Source organism: Blastomyces gilchristii (assembly GCF_000003855.2).
Source record: "Blastomyces gilchristii SLH14081 genomic scaffold supercont1.27, whole genome shotgun sequence".
Taxonomy (NCBI): Eukaryota; Fungi; Ascomycota; class Eurotiomycetes; order Onygenales; family Ajellomycetaceae; genus Blastomyces; species Blastomyces gilchristii.
The window spans coordinates 330,958-344,979 of record NW_003101655.1 but is presented as its reverse complement, the minus strand read 5'-3'; the positions used below and the strand labels follow the sequence as shown (position 1 = coordinate 344,979).

The 14,022-nt window shown below is 47.3% G+C and overlaps 4 protein-coding genes across 4 annotated transcripts; 3 read left to right on the top strand and 1 right to left on the bottom strand.

Moving 5' to 3' along the window:
- The first annotated feature begins 1,788 nt into the window (after positions 1-1,788).
- Positions 1,789-5,468, top strand: BDBG_08716 (uncharacterized protein). The gene is made up of 4 exons (XM_002620871.2): positions 1,789-1,932; positions 2,002-2,875; positions 2,950-3,185; positions 3,243-5,468. The coding sequence occupies exons 2-4, from the start codon at positions 2,852-2,854 to the stop codon at positions 4,522-4,524; spliced, it is 1,542 nt and encodes a 513-aa protein (XP_002620917.1). The 5' UTR covers positions 1,789-1,932; positions 2,002-2,851; the 3' UTR covers positions 4,525-5,468.
- On the bottom strand, positions 5,394-10,242 carry BDBG_08715 (lysophospholipase NTE1; the record flags this gene model as incomplete). The annotated part of the gene is made up of 2 exons (XM_002620870.2): positions 5,394-9,678; positions 9,770-10,242. The coding sequence occupies 2 exons, from the start codon at positions 10,240-10,242 to the stop codon at positions 5,394-5,396; spliced, it is 4,758 nt and encodes a 1,585-aa protein (XP_002620916.1).
- A 2,187-nt stretch (positions 10,243-12,429) lies between these two features.
- On the top strand, positions 12,430-13,252 carry BDBG_17838 (uncharacterized protein; the record flags this gene model as incomplete). The annotated part of the gene is made up of 2 exons (XM_031725472.1): positions 12,430-12,930; positions 12,992-13,252. The coding sequence occupies 2 exons, from the start codon at positions 12,430-12,432 to the stop codon at positions 13,250-13,252; spliced, it is 762 nt and encodes a 253-aa protein (XP_031580954.1).
- A 315-nt stretch (positions 13,253-13,567) lies between these two features.
- Positions 13,568-13,909, top strand: BDBG_17837 (uncharacterized protein; the record flags this gene model as incomplete). Its single annotated transcript, XM_031725471.1, has 1 exon — positions 13,568-13,909. One exon carries the CDS (start codon positions 13,568-13,570, stop codon positions 13,907-13,909), a length of 342 nt encoding a protein of 113 aa, XP_031580953.1.
- Positions 13,910-14,022: the final 113 nt, after the last annotated feature.

Genomic DNA, 14,022 nt, shown 5'->3' with positions numbered 1-14,022 from the left:
TAACGCCTTGCCACTCATCTATCTCAGGATGTTGCTGTGAGATGCTTCGACGAATGTGCAGAATATTTTCCAGTACAGTATCAAATCATGAGCTTTCCCCATGCCATTCTTTTTATGTATATCATACTATTATTTCGTGGGGTTCTTCCGGATTGGCTTCCATAGGAAGAAGTTTCTCTCTTGACAATGATAAGGTTTGAACTCTCCATGTTGGGGAAATGAGTTGCTAGCTGTTCTTTCTATAGACATTGATTCTAACAGCTGATTACAGTCCATTGGGAAGGTTCCTGCTTCCTTCTTAATGCCTTTACAGTCTCTAGATTCAGCCCCACAATGATAGCTCCTTTCTGTGTATTCAGGTTTATATTGATGGTGTAATTGAGTGCATGTCTATAAAACAGCAAGTCTACAAGGAATGCAGTCTGTTTGCGGTTTGTTTGCCTTGGTAAGCACTTGCCTACGAAACAGTGACAGTGTGTTTCCCCCTGCAATCTAGCTGGCTCCGTTGTATCTCCCCCTTTCACTTGCTAACACTTACATTCGTCAGTGTCAAGCGGATGAGAATTACGCACATAAGTTTAGATACCTACAATTGGGCAATGAGTGACGCTAAATGTGATAGTATTATCAGGTCACATTCTTGCTGGAATGTGGAAATTCGCCCAATATCTCACATGAACCCTGGGGAACAGAGTACCTGGGATCATCCATTTCTCATGTACATGTACATCCGAGCCAACCGACTGGAGATCAATGAAAAGAAAAGGGTTGTAATGATGTTTCATGATATTGGTGTGTCCCTGAAATAGAAGTGTGAACAGCCCATGCAATATTTGCCTTTTACCTTTTACTGGTGCGAAAGATTAGTGTAACTGTGCTTTGAGATGCATATATTTATTTAACTGCCTAAAGCTGATCCGGAAAGATGATGGCAATATTGGGTATGCGCCAGGTTGTGTGGCCTCTTACTTGCTAGACTTGGACACCTCCCGCTTGCGTTAATAATGGCTGCCCGACAAGGTACACAGGCGCGTTGGTAGTGACACGAAAGTGATAATCATGATGAAGGGCTTGGTTTGCTGCTGGCTCATAGCCTGAGCCTTGTCTGATAATTTCTTGCACCACAGGCTGTGTAAACTAGAACTTAGATTTGCTTATCGAGAGGTAAGAGAGACCAGACCTAGCATAAACATATAGAAAAGATTGGAACAAAATAATAGTATATCAAAGTTGATAGTAATTTTGTCAACATGAGGACATGGTTTTCTCTAAACTAGGGATTCATCTGCCCAAAGAGATTACATAAATAAACAAAGCCATACTTCCGCAGTGATTTAAGCATGTTTTAAGTTGCGGCACGAAACTGAACTAAACTTAAATAGGAATGATGCAAGTGAGCCCCGGGACGTGGGCGGGCCCACACTTGTCTCAAGGTAGTTAGCTCGATCCTTTCCGAGCCTCACTTCCCCATATACGCTGTAGATTGGTTTGTCGTGACAATCTCTTCGCTTTTCTTGCACAACAATACATATGTGAGGACAAATATTGAGAAAACTCGGCGTTTGGTTAGATAGTTGAAGTTGTCAGAAATCGCAAAACAAGAACCAATAAGAGACAAGAAGGGAAACCGTGATCCCAACCATGTTGAATGATCACTGTCGTTCCATGACCTGATATTTGTTCATGTGTGCGCAACTATTAACAAAATCGATTTTTACAAAGATTTCGCCCATTCAACCATGGGTTCAGGGTATATATGAGCAGCACCATGTCCGTACAGTCGGACTTTGTGTGGTTAGGTTGTGGCTGGCTGAGCTTGTAACTAGAGTTTTTATCCCCTAATAGCCAAAACCGGGATATCGGACCTAAACTTTGGGCTTTCACCGCGCTGATGATCTGGCAGGCATTGAGCCTGTCACCAAAAGAGATAACGTAGGTTGCAAGCCTAACGCTGATTTGACTAGTGCAGGGATGGGCCCACAAGACGCTCACCTTTTGAAGGTGGCCACTCCTAGATTGTATCTCCACCCACTGGCTTGACTGAAAGAGAAAATCCCCGTGGAGGATATCTGAATTTAGTGCTCTTCATTCATGACTTCCATCAGGAGTCGTAGATGCAGTGCGCTGAAACATATATACATCGCCCAACTGGGGGCGCAAAACAGGTATGCGCTTTCAGTTCCCCCTATGAGAATTTCCCTGGACCTCCACTGCACATTGGATGACTAGTGCAGTCTATGGATACACCACCTACTGAGGATTTCTACAACATTATTTTTTTATTTTATTACGTGGAAAAAACGTGTCTTTGAAGCGAGATTCCCTATTTCAGGCCTGTCGAAATTTTCTGTTTGTTTCTGCAGGCAGTTTCTCTGCGACAGAGGGTGTAGAATTTTTAAGATCAGGCAAGAGCACTTGCACCAAAGGATTAGTCCTTAAGGTAGGGAGGGGATCACTCATCTTCAGCTTGAAAGAACCAGATGAGGTGGAAACTACACGGCAGCAGAAAAGTTGAGATGCACACCACTCAGTTTACATATCCTGCTTCATACAAAGGTACAATCCGATAACGAAGGATGGCTCAGAACAATATCATATCAACGGTCAAAACTATCCCTTTTCAGCAGCGAAAGGCCTAAATTTCTTTCTCTCTAGGCAGCCAACTGGAATGGTGACTAAGCCATTACTATAACTAACTACCAGCCAATCAGCTGGCTCGACTTCACCTCTTCTTCCATATCATTTCTGTGACATATATAGCATCTAAGGAATCAAACATCCTTCTTACACGCCCACCTACCCCCAGAATAATGTGCTGAAATGAGATTAATTATATAGAGGGCCTGCAAGCATGGTGTCCCTCTGGCCATGGAAGGTAAAACCACGATTCTCCTTCCCCGCTCCTCCTGATTCGTGAGCTCCCATGTTGACTCTTTCATTCAATCGCAGGGTTCCGGTACTTCACCAGCGGAGTTCGAAAAGACGCTGTCCAGCTTATCTGCGAAGATTACGCGCGCAACTACTCGGCTGGACAGCCACAGACAACGTTCTCGACGATATAGGGTCTTGTGGACCTTGTACACCTCATTCGCATACCTTCTCTACTCGATCATCGTCATACTAGTGCTCGGATGGCAAAATTGGGGTCCCTGTGAATATTCCACTGTGGCAGGTGGTCCAGTTGTGTGCGTTCTTTAATTCTGCACCGAGTTGCTGTGATCCAGAGTCTAATTTTTGTGTAGGATCTACGTCGTGCGCCTTGGCCTCGATAAATATTACCAGTACCGCATTTCCGGCACGCAACATCATCTCGATGAGCTCCACAAACAGCGGGATGCAACCATCGAGAAACTAAAGGAGGCTACAAAGTATAACTCCACCCAGCAACTTTTAGAAAAATATGGCGGGGACTCTCCCAAAGGCCCAGCTTCCGGAGCAGGGGGGGCAGCAGCTAATAAGAAGAGGGATCCGCGAATGAGAGCGTCACTTCCACTCCCAGGCACAGGTGGAAGAACGGGGATCCCTCCACCTCCAACTGCAAATATCCCACGAGTCCAACCAGACTCGGTGCCGACATCGCCAATTCGATCTCCCCCCATCCCCGATCCGCGCCACACGCCAGGCCCATCCAACTTAAACCCGAATCCGCGTCAACAAGAACAGTTAACTCAGCACCTTCCACATCCAGTCGACGAGCCAGGCTTCGCTCCTAATGCTTTCCCCCCTTCCCAACCCCACCAACAACACGCTGGCTCACTACAACCTCATTGGTACGATCGAATTCTCGACGTCCTACTAGGCGAGGATGAAACCCTTCCAAAGAACCGCCTGGCACTCATATGCACCCAATGCCGCCTTGTGAACGGACAGGCTGCCCCGGGCATTCGCAGCCTGGAAGAGATTGGCCACTGGCGCTGCGGATCCTGCGGCGCCTTGAACGGGGAAGAAAGCGAAACGAATAAGGCTCTCGCAGGAATCCAAGAGGCAGCAGCCGCCAACGCTGCTGCCGCCAGCCCATGTACAGACCCTAGCCGCAGTGGTGGCGAAGCCGGTGCCGGTACCGGCCAGGCTGCCCGCAGTTGGGATCAGAACCCATCGCATCATCCACCTGGAATTCATGAACCTTCGCGGTCATCTAGACGTGGTTCGGGAATGGATGCGGAGGGAGTTTGGGAGCCAGCTTCAGGACGGGGAAGCCATAGCAGTGAGGTGGAGTCAGCGAACTTTTCTGCGGGAGAGGGCACGGATGCGAGCATGGGTATGCTCGTTGGCCGTACAAGTAGCGAAGGGGAGGAATATTATGACGACGATGAGGGAATTGAAGATTCCGATGATGAAGAAGAGGTGGAGGTGGAAGAGGCGCATGAAGTACATCAAGAGAAGGGTTTCGAAGACAGAAAGGGCCTTCGCAAGCGAGGGGGGATATCGGACAAGAATAAGTCTGGGAGCCCGCTGCTGCAACCAAGGTCTGATAATGGAATAGCAACTCGGACGCGTTCGAAGTCACCGCGGAAAACGCCATAGGGGTAGTCACCTGGTGGACGAGACGGCGTCTGCAGGGATTTATATATCTAGCCATAACTGCATATGAAGCGAGAAAATTCGGTGAAGTGAGCGAGAGACACGCAGGATTGCTACAACCAGTAACTATTGTATGGCTACTATCATCATTCCACCTTTCCTATTTTTTTTTATTTTTTTTATTATTATTTTTTTTACCTCCACACTCCAGCATTGACTACCTACATCATTTGAACCGTGCTTTGGCGTGACTTGTTTGTTTACTTGCATGCTTTGTACTCATATACTCACACGTTCCTTTCAGCTTTCTGTTGTCCAATTAGTACCCAGCACGACTTAGGCTGTTTTGTCCCTCATATGTTTTTTCCCTTTCACGATGTATTTAGCTATATCACTCACCATTCCATGATATACAGGAATTCTAAACTGCAAGTATCATCCGCCGACCTTCCTAATGATGCAGTTATTGGTACGCGTCTACCCTAGCAGAGGTTTTTTTAAACCTATTTCATACATCAGAGAAGGGTCATGAAAGGTATGGAAGTGCTCAGCAGAACATCATTCTTATCGATAAACTGTACCATTGGAATTGAGGCAAAAGTAAACTCGAAAAGTGCAGAGTGAGCTCGGTATTGAAACGAAAAGAGACAAACGGAAATAAGAAAGGGCGAAAAAAAACACAGAAACGCTCCAATTGAGTGTGGGGAGCAGGGATGTCAGTGTAGCTTGCAAAATGACGTAGAAGCCAGCCATGACAAAATAGTCATTTGTTGGAAGGTATATATCCATTGCATGCGCCACACATTCTAATGTATTGTACACGTACATATATGCGAGACGCACTTAATAGAAATCAAACAGAATGAAACAGCTTAAATACTAGCCCTCCTAGGCGCCATGGTCCTTCTTAAATTCTTCTTCTCCTCCGTCTCTTCCGGCAACGGCAGCCCTCCCTCATTCTTCAACCTCTCCAAAAATTCCTTCCCATATGCATACCCAACCTGATAAATCTCATCGAACTTAGCAAACTCCAAGGTCCCAAACGCGTCAATCGGCGGCCGCATATAGAGACAGCCAGGCGTATTTTTCGCCGTCTCTAGCGCGCTGAAGGAGGAGACGTATGCGAGGCGGGCCTGGATTTCAGAAAGCGTGGGTGGGTTAGCGAGCGAAGAGAACGGGTTCCAGCGGTTGACGAGCGCCCAGAAACCGGATAGCGAGTCGCCGTAGGCTTGCGGGGTGTTGTCGTCGATGGAGCCGACGTCAATGGCAAAGATGACATCTGCCCCAAGTGACTTCATGCGGGCGACGGGCAGGTTGTCGACGTAACCGCCGTCCAACAGCATGTTGCCCTCATCGCACAAGGGCGGGAGCAGGCCGGCGAGAGACATCGATGCACGCACGTAGCGCCATACGTAGCCGGAAGAGTGGAATTCGTTGCGCGATTTGCTGATATTTGTTGTGTTGCAGTAGAATTCGAGCCAGAAGTCCTCCATCTGGCTGTCACCGAAAGCTTTGAAGATGCCGCGGTTGAATTCGTGGCCGGTGGTGTACGAGGCGGAGGGGTAGGTGAGGTCGAGGGCGAAGCGCCAGATACTTCCCATGCGGCCGGCAAATTTCTTCGCGCGACCGTACATGGGTACGACATCCGCATCTCTCGCGTACAGAGCGCCAACAAAGGCACCTATCGATGTACCACCAACGATATCGATGGGGACGCCGGCTTCTTCTAGAGCTTTGATGATTCCGATGTGGGCAATGCCCCGTGCCCCTCCACCTCCTAGAACTAGTCCAACCGATTTGCCGCAGAGTCGGCGGGCGAGCCGGTGGAAGTCACCGTTGAATGGAGTTGTGGCGGAGTAGAGTGGGGTCTGGTGTATGCGACGAGAAGTATACTTTTGGATTTCAGCTTGCAGAACTTGAACTCTCTGTTTCAACACAGTGCCGAAGCGCTTGGTTACAGGATGAGTAGGTTCTGTGGTTAAGCGGAACGACATTTGAATGTGGTGGTGTCCGCCATTGATCCACATGCGGTTTTTTAACCACTGTCTGGTTAGGCCTGGCGGGGAGTATCTTTCTAGATGTAAGAGCACGAGCTCTTTCCTAGCAGTGGTTTTCATTCCAAGAAGGAACCGTTCATACTCACCAATACTGGGAGAGCCTTCAGCGACCCCGACCAAAAGAATGCAGTCTGCCTGGGTAATACAAGTTTGGGTCCATGGCGCATTAACATTTGTGTCCGCGATGTAAAGTACCATGCCGTATCTCTCCTCTAAATCCGCTAGATATTGAGAGAGCTTCAATTTACCCATCCTGCTGAATGCATGGCGTCCAAGATGATTCAGAATATCAGCCTGATGTAGAGCAGCTACCCCGTTGGTGACTCCGATCTGGTTGAAGGCAGTCAACAGACGGTTTCCAAATTCAACAACTGGAACTCCAGCTGTAACTGGCAGCACAGCAACTGTGCGGAGATTCAAAGTCGACGTCCCAGTCATGGCGCTTTCGTGCGTACCCTTGTCGGTAGGTTTCTCCATAAGCGGATTATGGATAAGATGTCTCATCCTCTGGGCAATCAGCTTCGAGATCTGTATAGTAATACTGGGATGTTCCTGTGCAAGACTGTTAAAGAGCGTTCTGGGAAATTTCGCTAATTCCGTATCGCGGATGGCATGAAGGGTCGCAGGCCTGGTCGACTCAGTCATGACTTCCAGCTCTCCCACACTATCACCTTGTCCATACTCTCCCATGACGCTCACATTCCCATCCCCTTTTTCCCAAACAGACCGAAGTCGACCATTGAGGACAATATAAATCGCATCACTCTCGTCGCCTTGATGATGAATAACCTCTCCAGCATTGACTTGAACCCATTCCAGAGCAAAGTCGATGTGCAGAATGAGGCGAGGAAGAACGTTGGTCAGTCTCTTGGCCATGGTTAGCAGGACAAGCGGGTGTCTGTCAGCAATCCTCTCGAGGCATGCCCGTGGCAAGAAGCCAACATAGACGTCCGTTTTCGCTGTAACATCGGTAAATGATCTGTATGAAGTAATAGACCCTAGATATCCATCGATGCCGCCAGGCTTTACCATATATAAAGATTTGCGCCTAGTGGGCCCTTTCCGTTGGCTTTGACCACCCCGGATGGCGGATGAAGCTCGAGAAGCTGCAGGTCGCTTAAGAGGTTCAAATAACCCACTTGACTGAAGGCGGGAGGCATCAGGCGAGTTCAGCAGGTCTTCCCCTCTCTCATTAACCGGTATTCCAACGTCCAAGAATCCATCTATCACATAGTAAAGGCCCGGATTGCGTTCTCCTTGCTCGACAAGCAAAGAGTCTTTCGGAAAAAATACAATTTCGATCTCGTCCCGCAACTCTGCTTTTAGGTTGGCCACAGGCGATGTTCCACCAGCACTGGTCACAGACATCGACATGAGAGATTCAGAGTCGGCATCGCCAAAAGAATCGTACGGGTCGATAAAACCAAACGCATTATTAAAGACGGCCTTCTGCCGCTTGTAATCATACGACACTAATTGAGGAGATGCCTCTCCAGAATTATGGGTTTTTCGTAACGCATCATTCGTGCTTCCTGTAAGGCCGAGAGCCGTCATCATACAATCAAGAATAGATTCACGGAAAACAAAATCCTCATCGATCGACTCTTGTCTATGAAACTGGGGACTTTGGGCCGACAGGCTGAATGGTTGCGGCTTCACCTGTTGGGCGGGTGAAGGAAATGCTTCCCTAGGGCTATTTAAAGGCGGGGGATATTCATGGGCATGTGTGAAGCCCCTGAGGCGCTCAGATCCATATCGAGGACCGTATCGAGAAAGTTGAATTGTAGAAAGTAAATCACCAGGACTCACACCACTGCTTTCTTTCTCAGATGCATGGGATGCATTGTGTATTGAATGCCTTGCTTGGGCAGCAGATATCTTGGCATACAATGCAGCATCTTTCCGCAAAGAGCTACTAGATCGGCGCCTTCCGCTCGCCGAGGGATTGTGGAGCGCGATGCCCTTTGTGACTTCCTCTGGGCCGAGTCGATCCCTCTCATTTGTGAATTTATCTTTGAGTCTATCTAGCGCGGCGCCGCGGAGATGATTCGGAAGATCATATGAGGTGTACTTATTCATCTGCCTCTCAATGCCCAGGACCTCTGTTGACAAGCCTAAATATGAATGTGCCGTCGCGAAAGTGACCCGCTGAAGCCTGGTAAGAATCACTTGGATGATATGAGCTGTAGCTCGAGGATACACTCGGGTCAAACGGCGGAAGGCGCTTGCAGGTATGATGGCAATCGTGGTGTCGACCATTGCGCGTGCTACAATGTCAGGGTGGACGGATTTCTTCTCCTTCGGCTTTCTCGTCTTCTTTGGTCTATACTGGTGCGCGTGAGGCTCACTTTGGAAGGACGTATGGCTGTCTTCAAGTGCGAGATGCGGAACGGCTGGTAACGGCGCAGGGTTTCCATTTGCTCGTGGAGGCGTTTCTCTAAATCCTTGGAAATGAGGCGCTACTGGACTCTCCGCCAAATGAGGGGAGGTCATTGGCATAGGCGGCGCACTTCGTGTTGGGTCAATGCTCGAGGTGCTTGATTCCATGTCCTCACTATGACGCAGCTTGATATCCTCAGTAAAAAGGGATAAAATTGAGAATAGAGACGACATTGAGGCCCCGTTTTTGACCTCTGTTAACAATTGATACCCTTGATGTCGGCGATCGCTAGGTTCTTCCTCTTCTTCCATTGATTCTTCCGCATCGTTACTATCCGCATTGGGGCTTCTCCTATATTTATCTTGGCTCTCTCGAATGGATTTTACGAATATCTGAACAGCACCATCAACCACAAGACAGAAACCTTTCTCTTCTTCCAACAACAAAGTTTCCCCAGCAATCAATTTCTTCGTTTGCATGGTGCGTGTCAATTCATGGAAAACGGGGCGCTCCAGATATCCAAAAACTTTGATTGCGCTGAGGAACTCGTCTAGATAGTTGGCTAGTCCGGGCTTCGAGTCACCAGCCTGGGTATCTGGGAAAAGATCGATTTGAGGTTCCTTTCGTTGAGGTTCGGGCGGAAGGCGGGAGTACATATTCAGGAACCGGTAGCGAACAAACCAGCTGATCGTCGACACAAGGACCAGCAGAATGACGAGACTGATTATGAGCACCATTTTAGCCACGGGAAGAGCAAAACTAAAAAGGAAACATATGTCCAATGGCGGGTTTTGAAGTGAGGTATACGTACAGTGTTGTGAAGTTCATGGTGAACGTCAGGCTCATTGAAAACAGCGTAAATAGCCAAGTTGGGAGGGTGATTGTGGTGAAAGTAATAACCCAATACAGGACGCCGGGGACGATATGGAACAGAAAGACGAACACACGCCCGGCGAAGGACGCCATGGCGAGGAGAGCGGAGGTGTCACTTAGGAGCGATGAGGTGGGGGAAATATGCGAGCAGATGAGGGCGGAGGAGTGAGAAGAAGAAATGGTCGAGGACGGGAGAGCAAAAGAGGTCTGGAGTGGGTCTAGAGTAACAGACTCGGTGGGGGAACCAGATGACGTCGAGCCGGGATGGAGCGTAGGCCCGACATCCTGCTTGATGCTAGCATCGATGATGCTGTGATCCTCAAATTGTAGACCGGCAGGGTCGTGAGCAGCAGAGGCGCTGTGGGATGCTAGATGTGAAGAGATCGAGATGTGGGCGGATGGAGTAGACATTGTCCAGCTCGTTGTCCGGCATAGTTGAGGTGGAAAAACAAAAAAAGAAGTAGAGTGAGTTTGTTCCGATTTCTTAGCTGAGGGCACCTATGACGGTCCCCAAGGTGGGGGAAATTAGAGTTAACTGGGTCCAGTCACGGCGCCGTGAGACTGCCCACGTTGTGCCAGCTTCAGCTAGCAGAGAACGAGAGGCTGCTTCTGCAGGTGCAGAGCAAGAAATCCGCCGCAACGTTGATTGTAACTGATGAAACCTGCAGATCGGTCGATGCTAGAGAAGTAACTGCTGGGCAGGTATGGATGTCGTTAAACGTTGTTGGACGTACGACGTACGTTGGATGTCTGCTCTGTCGTCGTTGGCGGTGGACAAGAGCCGCATCCCATGTGACAACGCACGGGAGTTATCAGCGATCGCTAACCTTATCGGGGGTTGTTAGGGCTGGGGACCGCCGCAGCCCCTATCAATCAGCCGGAAGGCCCCTATAAGAGCTCTTATCAATCTGGCGAACACCAACGACTTTTCATCCGACTTCATGTCAAGAATGAAACAAAATCATAATAACACACCACGAATATACTTACAGCATTCTCTGCTTAGTGATTTGAGTCATCACTTCCCTTGTATCTATTGTGCCAGCTCCTCATTACACTCACTAGCTCACCAGCAAACCATTCTCACTTGATATGGAGAGAGCTCAACATTTGTCAAGATCTCCTGTGAACACATTCAGGAAATGCAGTGGGTGTTGTCCTTTCACACCAACAGCATGAATCTGATATGTATGATAAAAAGAAGAATTGAAAATAATCAAACTTATATAAAAATCTGATTTAATAAAAAGAATGAAAATGAAAACATCTATACACACTTAGGCCCCTACTATCTCCTTTCTTATTATAGCCCCCGCGATCCCTCCTTCTTTGACTGCAATGGGCATGTTTGTATATATGATTGCACCTTGCAATCACTCCTTCCGCGATCGCAAGGAGCATGTTTATTTGTATAGAAAAGAGGTCGTACGTCCCCCTCTCTTAGAAGAATCAGACAAGATTTAGATTACCTTAATTACTACATATAGCATCCACGCGCACGCCGCAAAAGCTTTGAATATAATAATAAAATCAATTAAAAAACAGCAGCGAGAGTGTCAGAATGAAATGAGAAAATTAAAGTTATATCAATTATCTGAATCTCAGTTAAAGTGAAAATAAAAGAAGAAACAGAAAAGCTATTTTATGAATTAGAGAAAAAATAAATTGATATTAATATCAAATTAAAATTCTCTTTTTCTCTCTGTAGAAGAGTGTTAAATTACCTGTTTAAATATCATTATTCAGAAGAATAAAATCTCTGTTCATAATCACTATATTTAATATCATATATATGAAATTTATAAGATTTGGTAATTGTTCTGATATCTCAACTTCTCGAATCTCTAATCTCAATAAGATTGAACTCACATGATTTAGTTAACTAATAAAGTAAAAAGCAACAGTCAAGAAGCTCTCAAGAACTGTGCAGAAGCTATACAGATATGAGAAAAGATATGAAAGAAGCTACTTCAGGAGCAGATTCAGACATGAATAGAGCATATTTCTATCTATATCATGAAGATTATTGAGTTGGAAGGTGGCAATGAATATCATGAGAATTGCAAGAGATCTAAGCTATTCTGATATACCATCAGACTCAGGTTTAGCTCATTATTGAGAAACTGACTCTGCCAACTCATCAATCAATTACTGGGGATAGAGAGTACGCAGACGACATGTTGGTTGAATTGCGTTATGACCTCCCTGAAGTCGAGTGAGGCATACTACCCTACTTCCTTTTTTTATTTATTTGCCCTTGCTTCCTTCACATCCCAAGATCTTGTAACTCCACTGCCATGGTCTAAGAAATACACTGTTTCCGGTGAGACGGACATCAGTCAGTCGTTTCAAACTACCCAGCAAACGAGGTAGACCGCCTTGAATTCTTGAATTTTAAAAGACGACCTCCCAGCCTTCACATAAACTGCCTCCTCGCCAGCCGAAGCCCCTCGACGCCCACAGTGCCAGAGTTTACAAGGAGCCAACGCAGCCATTGGCGGGACGGAAAATGACTATAGTTCATTTTGCGAATGGCCGGACGGATGCCCCTGTGTCGAAGCGGAAATTGAGGTTGAGACATCGTGATTACACGGTTGCATGCATCTGTCCATTGCCGGTGGAGCAAACTGCCGCATTGGAGATGCTAGAGAGGAGCATGAACGCCTAACCCAGCCCCGGAACGATAGCAATGCTTACCACCTTGACAGCATCAATGGGTACAACGTGGTTATTTCAGGGCTTAGCACTCCTGGGTGTACGGCTGCGGCTAATGTTGTCGCTCAAATGAAAATGTCATTCCAAAATGTGAAATTTGGATTGCTCGTTGGTATCGGCGGCGGCGTTCCTGTGAGGACTGATTGGGGAACGGTCCGTCTTGGGGATGCTGTGGTCGGCAATCGAGCGAATGGGTATCCAGGCACAGTGCAATATGACCGTGGAAAAGTGGAAGTCAACAGCTTCAAATGTACCAATTCCCTATCCCCACCGCCACCAGTGCTCCTAGCTGCTGTGAACGCCTTGGAATCGCAACGGGACAGAGAGAGAGACGATCCTGTGTGGAAGGCCATCCAGATGATCGACACAACAAAACGAGGCCTCGTAAAATATAGATATCCTGGCAGAGGCCAGGATCATCTATTCAAGGGATCATCTATTCAAGCCGGCATACATCCACTTGGACTCTAACTATACTTGCGATGAATGTGGATGCGATCTTTCGGAGCAAGTCCAACGGCCCGAGGACAACGAAGGCGACATACAATATGTGAAGGTGCACAGAGAAAACATGGCAACTGGCGAGAAGGAGAAGGTTATAAAGGCTGCTGTGGAGAGGGATCGGAAAGCAGAGCAGTGCGACGCTCTGTGTTTCGAGACGGAGGCAGCAGGCGTTTTTACCGACTTCCATTTCCTCGATCCGTGATATATCGGACTACTGCGATTCCCACAAAAATAATAAATGGCATGGGATATGCAGCAGCAGCAGCATATGCGAGGCAGCTTTTCTTCCATTTGCCGGTTTCTAAAACTTGAAACCCAAGAAGTACGTTTAGAACAGAATACGACAATAGTACATGTAACGCTTCTTCTAACAACTTCTCCATATCTGTCCCCCAAACAAACGCCAGAAAATATCCCTTTCCAAAGGCGCAATATCTAAGATTCTAAAGTCGTCGAAGTTTGATCAAGTAGATGATGCCTGATGTCCATTGTCCATCAAGACTGCCCACACAGAAACATGTGGGTGGCTCCTGAAGACGCCGGAGTATCGCGACTGGTTTTGGGTGCCTCTGATGATCCATATCATGGATTTTTATGGATCAAGGGAAAACCTGGGGCGGGAAAGTCGACGTTGATGAAATTCATCGTCAAACAGGCGATGAAGATACAGAACAGAACTGTCATTTTCTTCTTTTTCCACGCACGAGGCGCCGCCCTGGAGAAGACTGTTGTTGGAATGTACCGATCTTTGTTGCTACAGCTTTTCACAAAATTGCCGCAGCTCACACAATTTTTTGCTCTGCCGAGTTTGATACTTGGAAGAGCATGGACAACTTTGAGTGGAACGATGAATTGCTGAAGGATCTCTTTAGAGATGCAGTATCCCGTGGGATGTTGTCTGTGATATATTTCATTGATGCATTGGATGAGTGCGATGAGTCAGGAGCCAGAGAAATAGTGAAGTTCTTCATT

Excerpts from the sequence above, each read along its gene's own strand:
- BDBG_08716 (XM_002620871.2), top strand. The coding sequence starts at position 2,852 with ATGGTGTCCCTCTGGCCATGGAAG. Across the intron at positions 2,876-2,949 it reads TGTCCCTCTGGCCATGGAAG|GGTTCCGGTACTTCACCAGC; the intron begins GTAAAACCACGA and ends ATTCAATCGCAG. Across the intron at positions 3,186-3,242 it reads GTGGCAGGTGGTCCAGTTGT|GATCTACGTCGTGCGCCTTG; the intron begins GTGCGTTCTTTA and ends ATTTTTGTGTAG.